The sequence below is a fragment of the Gobio gobio genome (genome assembly GCF_949357685.1).
Source record: "Gobio gobio genome assembly, chromosome: 9".
Classification (NCBI taxonomy): Eukaryota; Metazoa; Chordata; class Actinopteri; order Cypriniformes; family Gobionidae; genus Gobio; species Gobio gobio.
The window spans coordinates 47,562,410-47,568,868 of NC_137115.1; the positions used below are offsets into that span (position 1 = coordinate 47,562,410).

General features: G+C 37.9%; 1 protein-coding gene across 2 annotated transcripts; it reads left to right on the forward strand.

Annotated features, from left to right (window-relative positions):
- Positions 1-1,203: 1,203 nt before the first annotated feature.
- LOC307131795 (ras-related and estrogen-regulated growth inhibitor-like protein) lies at positions 1,204-4,485 on the forward strand (the record flags this gene model as incomplete). 2 transcript variants are annotated; one of them, XM_079825730.1, is made up of 4 exons in its annotated part: positions 1,204-1,356; positions 1,486-1,539; positions 1,621-1,697; positions 2,638-4,485. In XM_079825730.1, the coding sequence occupies 4 exons, from the start codon at positions 1,284-1,286 to the stop codon at positions 3,064-3,066; spliced, it is 633 nt and encodes a 210-aa protein (XP_079681856.1). In that variant the 3' UTR covers positions 3,067-4,485. The 2 variants fall into 2 exon arrangements, with proteins under 2 accessions (XP_079681856.1, XP_079681855.1); XM_079825729.1 differs by having other exon boundaries at positions 1,308-1,356; positions 1,486-1,697; positions 2,638-4,341.
- Positions 4,486-6,459: the final 1,974 nt, after the last annotated feature.

Consider the following 6,459-nt stretch of genomic DNA (forward strand, 5'->3'; position numbering starts at 1 on the left):
GGAAAAATACTATTGGGTTTTTGACAAGAGAACCAGTGTGATGCTAATACTGCATTCCAGACAGATGGGAATTAGGATTTTTCCTACCTCCTTCTTGGAAATAACATCTGGAACGCCACTCAAAGTGGGACATTCAACTTCTGAACTCGGGGTACATCGATCAATCCTGACCTCAGCAAAACGCTTCATTTGAAGTCACTTCCAAGATGTCGGCAAGTCCTGCTTCTATAGCATAAATGTAAAAACAAACTTTAACATTAGATATTACGTTTATTTAATACCTCAGCTTTTTCTCAGCTATTTTCAAAGCGATTATGTTAGTTTTATTCTATTTTTGCCATTATTGACCCCAAAATACGATAAGCCTCCTTGAGTCATGGCGACATCACATCGTCAACATGTGAACGTGACGTGTGACAGGTCTGAAGTGGGACATTTAATTTGGGATTTGTGATTTCAAATATGAAATTTAATCTTAAACTTAGCAAACATTTTGGAGAAGTTTCCCCATTCAGCCCGAAAGGTGTTTCAAAGATGGCCGCCAAGTGAAATGACTTGTCTTAAAGGGACTTTGTCATTACCCAGGGGGGGAAATACAGTTCATTAAACATATGTAACAGCATATTATAGCCCCGTAGACTAGCATGGAGGTGTATTTTTATTGTATTCACTTTTTATCCTCTGTACTAATAGATATAGTACTATAGGCAATAACAAAAAAAATGCTATTTTAGTTTTAATTTGTAGAATACACAAACATTATTATAATTTAAGAGTGAACAAGATGTTTGAAGCCAAAATACAAAACCACTAGCTAAAGACAACCTTTGTGTGACTTTTGACTAGTTGATATACAAAAATCTACCAGGTGTCTTCACATAAAAGTAAAAGCAGTTGTTTTCTAACCCTCAATAGCCTACTCACACCACCTTGTGGCCTAAACAGTGTCAATTTCTGAACAATCCATGTAAACCATAGACTGTAAAATATGTAAACAATGACTGCAAAAATATTCACAATTCCGTTTAAGCAAAGTAGGCTATGTCAATTCCGGTTATTTACATACAACCCCTAATATCATTCAAGGTCACGCAATAGGCTGTTTGATGTTGTTTTGAGACTTTTCAGTTCATGAAACTCACTCACCGGCGGGGAGCGGGCACATCAGCGTCACGGGAGCGAGCACGTCTAAGGTCCGCCTACCGCCTTGCCTTCCCCTCAACTTGGTTGACCGCTGCGGACCCGCGCCAGATCAGATCACTCGCAGCATCTTTCAAAAGGACATGACTAGACTAAACGGGCAGAGAATGGATGCAAACGTCGTGGTACTCGGTACAGACAATGTTGGAAAATCTGGTAAGTTTTTCTTTACTATAATATGCATCGATAAAATGCAATTATTTTTAATCTTAGTCATCTTTTGCTCTTTTTTTAGACATTCTTGCCATATAAGCAAATGCTCATAGAACTTTCTTTGTTTTGTAGCGCTTATTGTCCGATTCCTGACTCGCAGATTCATCGGGGAATATGGGGATATTGGTACGTTGCCCTATTCACTAACTGACTTACGTTTCCTTTTATATTTTTACATTTTCTATAACTTCTACGCTTTCTTTACAGAGTCCCTTTACGCTCACAATGTCGTTGTGGATGGAAGAGAGCAAACTCTGAATATATGGGATGCACCACATTCACAGGTGATTCAGTGTTTCAGAACCTGTTGTAAACATCCAGGTTAACTTTTTTGTCAACTATTTAAATGAATAGTGCATTCAAAAATCCATTTACTCGCCCTCAAGTTTTTCCAAACTTGTATGTATTTCTTTCTTCTGCTGAACCCAAAAGAAGATATTTTGAAGGAACGTCGGTTATATGCAACACCATATATATATATGTGTGTATATATATATATATATATATATATATAATGCACATACTAGGGCTGTGCGATATTGAAGAAAAATGCGATATCTTTGTTAAATAATGCAGTATTCGATATGCGATTCGATATTGCTTTAAGTGTGTAAAATCTATTTCTTTCCCCAACTGATATCTTTCACTTAAAGCATAACCGACTGTGTTTACATGAATACTCATCAATTATGTATTTGACAGTTCGAGTGTGTAACAAGACACAAAAAAAGAATGGCTTGTGCGCACGTTTCGTGTGTGTGTGTGTCAGACAGCAGACAGCGCGAGACTGCAAGGAGTTGTTTTTTGCAAGTTATTGTGTTTAATAACTCTTTTTAACGTCAAGCAAGTCACATAAGTAACAGTCATGTGCTCAGTATATTCTCTGCTGTATGCATCAACCTAAAATGTAAACTTTTCACAATGTTGAAGTAGCCTATTAAAATCATTCGCATATTGCGATATGTACATTTGCGATATTTCGATATATTGCGCAGCCCTAGCACATACAGTATATGGCATCCTAGCCTGGTCATGGAGGTCTGTTGGCTGGATTTAGAAGGGGTTTCAGACACTTTGTCTAACTTGCAAACCATCTTAAACCAGCTAAGACCATCAATTCAGCTTAGGCTGGTTTCTACTGTTATAAAATGTTCTGTAGTGACCAGCAAATATTGAATACACCATCTGAAATGTAAAATAAACACACAATGGTTGTCTTCTCAGCAGGACCTGTCCTTCGAGTCCTTGATGTGTGAGAAAAGAGTCCAGTGGGCAGATGGCTTTGTGCTGGTCTACAGCATCTGCGACCGAGCCAGTTTCAACGCAGTCTCCAGACTCATCCAAACTATCAAAACGGCTAAGGACTTTCTGGGCTTTGAGAAAATCCCCATAGTTATTGTGGGAAACAAGAGAGACCTGCACCATCGCCGTACGGTCCTCAGCGAGGAGGGCAGGCTGCTGGCGCTCTCTGCCGACTGTCAGTTTTATGAGGTCTCGGCTGCTGAGAACTACCACAGCGTCCTCATGGTTTTCCATGGGCTGGTGGATCGCATCAGGGAGTCCAGGGTGTCTGTGAAAAAGTTAGCAGGCATCAAGGGCATTGTGAAGAGCATGTCGGCAGTGTTCGCTCGCAGGCGAACAGATTCGCTGTGAAGCTGATGAAAGCTCTGGAAATAAAGCTTACAGTATGTGGTCTGATATGACCTATTTTAGAACCATCGAGAAGGACTGTTGGTGTGGCTCCTAAGAGAGTCCGGGATCTCTCACATGACTACAGCTGGACTTCCACATGGGCAACTAAGAGATTGCCCTGTATGTCTGCTAAGATGACGGCATCCATTGAGAATGTGTTGAAAGCAGAGAGTTCTCAATACAATGCTTAAGAACTATGTGGTAGCCGATTATATCATTCAAAAGTGGAGTTAGGTGTGAAGAGAAACAGGTCATTTAATCTCATTTGCTTACTTTAAGCAGGAAAGATTTCAGTGCTCCTGCAAATAATCATGACAAGTGTGTTGGCAACAGGTAAACACTGTGGTGATGACGGCCGCGGGACTCATTCATGATTTGATTCTGTGGTCTAAAAATATAAGCAGACGCAAGACAACATTGTCCTCTGCTACATTTATCAAACACAAAAGTCTCCCACAGTGTAAGGAGTTCATCAGCTCAAGGCCGTCTTGCAGTTTAATCGCAATAGACTGTTTGATGATTGTTTCCCCCAGCTTCTTTTCTGAGGCTGTTCAAGTGCTTTATGAAGAACACACTGTAATTGTGCTACAAAATCTAATAAATCACATAAAGACTTCCCCTGAATGCCAATGCACAGTGCAATATTACAATCATCAGCATATGAATATGCTGTTTTTGTATTGAATACGTTGTTACACCAAAATCATGTATTCAAAGTATGTTTACTTCAGTTGATGAAAGATCGCAAATCTGAAACAAATGCAGTGAATACATGATATATACAGCTGACAGTATTTATTTGTCATATATTTATAGACTACATACATAGTCATTACAAGTATGCATGTAAACATTTTGATCGGACATTACAAATGTTGTAATTATTCCTGTTATTCGTATTAAAATATGGAAAAATTCAGGCTTAAAACACTGTTACAGGCTATTTTTCTTCAATAATTATGCTGTATGTGTTGCATAAATCACCTGAAATAACATTTCCTGTAACTGACATTCTGGTATCTTTGTAGAGACAACAATTTGAGGACAAAAACTAATAGAGGCAGTGACAAAAAAAAAAAATATGAAGAAAGTCATTTATACTCGTACTTAATGGGTCACAACTGTGCAGTGTTACCTGTTGTGTAATGATCAAATCTCATTACTTGCATCTTGTTGGACGTCTTTTGCAGAAAGTGTGTGATCACCAATTGCTACGACTGTTGATACAATAAAATATGACTGAAATATAATTTGCCCTGTGTCATGAGATTTGCACCATCTCTGCAATTGCAGTTATTAAATAATCAGTCACAAATAATGTAAATCATTTGTATAATTTTATGCTCCTTGTGCATGTTTTATTAAAACTAATATGTAGCTAAAACTTTGGGGTCAGAAAGATTTTTTTGCTTTTGAAAGAAATTCATATTTTTATTTATCAACGATGGATTAAATTGATTAAAAGTTACATATTAAAAGGCATATATAGTGTTTTATAATATTGCTATTCTATTGAATGTCATTTAAAGAATCCTGAACAAAAACATGGTTTCCACAAAAATATTAAGCAGCACAACTGTTTTCAACATTGATAATAATAATTAAAAAAAATTATTGAGCACCAAATCATACTAGAATGATTTCTGAAGGATCATGTGACACTGAAGACTGGACTGCCGAAAATTCAGCTTCGCCATCGCAGGAATAAATTATTTTACCTTCTTTTAAAAACATTTAAAAAATCATACCAACCCCAAACTTGAACAATAGTGTATATTGGTTATCCAGAATGATTTTATATGCACAACAAAATAACTTTGCTTTATTATAGACAAGACAGATCAGAGCCCTCATATGTATAACTAGGCCTATATGTAGGTCACGGACTTGAAACTTTAGATATCATCGCTCCATTCTCACTCGGCATTCCCAAGAACTACTTTCTGCTGCACAGGAATCTGCTTCATGACCTTCTTCTTTAGCTGACGGGTCTCCTCTGATATCTCCTTGGGCTCTGTAGTCTTAAGAGGCTGCTTTTCAGAGTTGTCACTGGGACTGTGTATGTGCTCTCCAACACTGGACTCCAGCACCAGGGAGCCACTCAGACGTTCTTCTGCTCCATCTTTCCCAGCCAGTTGGGAACCTCCTTCTGGCTTGGAAGATCGCCTAGGAATCTGTTATGAAAGAAAACAAAGCCATTCTTTAGTTTTCCACATGTGAAGGATCTCAAAGGTAGCAGAGATTATGGAATTTGGCAGTCAAGTACTACTGCTCATTCACACAAATGAAGCATTTAAGCGTTAACAACCGGCAAATGTCCTAGAGCTGTATAGCTGAAATGAAAAACACCAAGTATTCTTTGACAGACATTAACAATAAAAAGAGCCAAGAGTGTGTGCATCACATTGAGGACTTATATTAGTTGCTTGTTTTCAATGCCTAGGCCTAAATGTGGTTGGTCTGTCTCTTTCACTTGTTTCAAACACCATTTTTTGACTAGAACACTGTAAACATTATTTAGGGAATAGTGATTCTCTAAAATACCAAAAGTCCCTGAAAATACCATAAGGAAATAACAAGTCACACACTCTCCACACATATGGACCAGGGCCGTAACCACCATAGACATTAAGGGGGACATGTCCACCCGAATAATTAGAAATGGCCAAATATTTGATATTCTTAATGCTGCTCTGCTGTACTCCATTACACAGGCTATGTTTGTTGCTAGGATGACAAAATTAAAATGTAAAATTTTTAGTTTGGTCTGCCTCAGCGGTCTAACAGCACTTGTCACTGTCAGAATGAGTGAGATGGCCAATCGAATCAAAGAAGGCGAGGCTTACTGTTAGTGAGAATTCCAATGCAACACTTAAGTTATAGCAGTCAAAGAGTGCATCGTAAGATGTAAATAGCCAAACATTTAATATTTGACAACTGTTTTACACAACAACATCAACAACAAGAGTTCAACGACCAACAGTAATATCAAGTGATACAAACTACTTTACATTTTTAATGAATTGAAAATATGACACATTTATGCAAATCATAACTGAATTTGATGTGACAAGAAACGTTTTGCATTTTTACATATTAGGCAGACGAAAGTAAGAGTGAATGTGTGCATATTTAAAATTATATATATTATCTGTAAATTGTTTAATTCATAACTACAACAAAAAAAAAAAACCTTTGGTCCCCCCGATGTCTAAGACATGTTTACGGCCTTGATATGGACTGACAGCCAGCTGCAAGGGGCAGAGTAACTTTGGTGCCAGACGTATTGGAGTCTCCTCCTTTTGTCTAGCTATTTTATGGGATCCCAAAAAGTCCCAGGCCAGGGGTTAATTA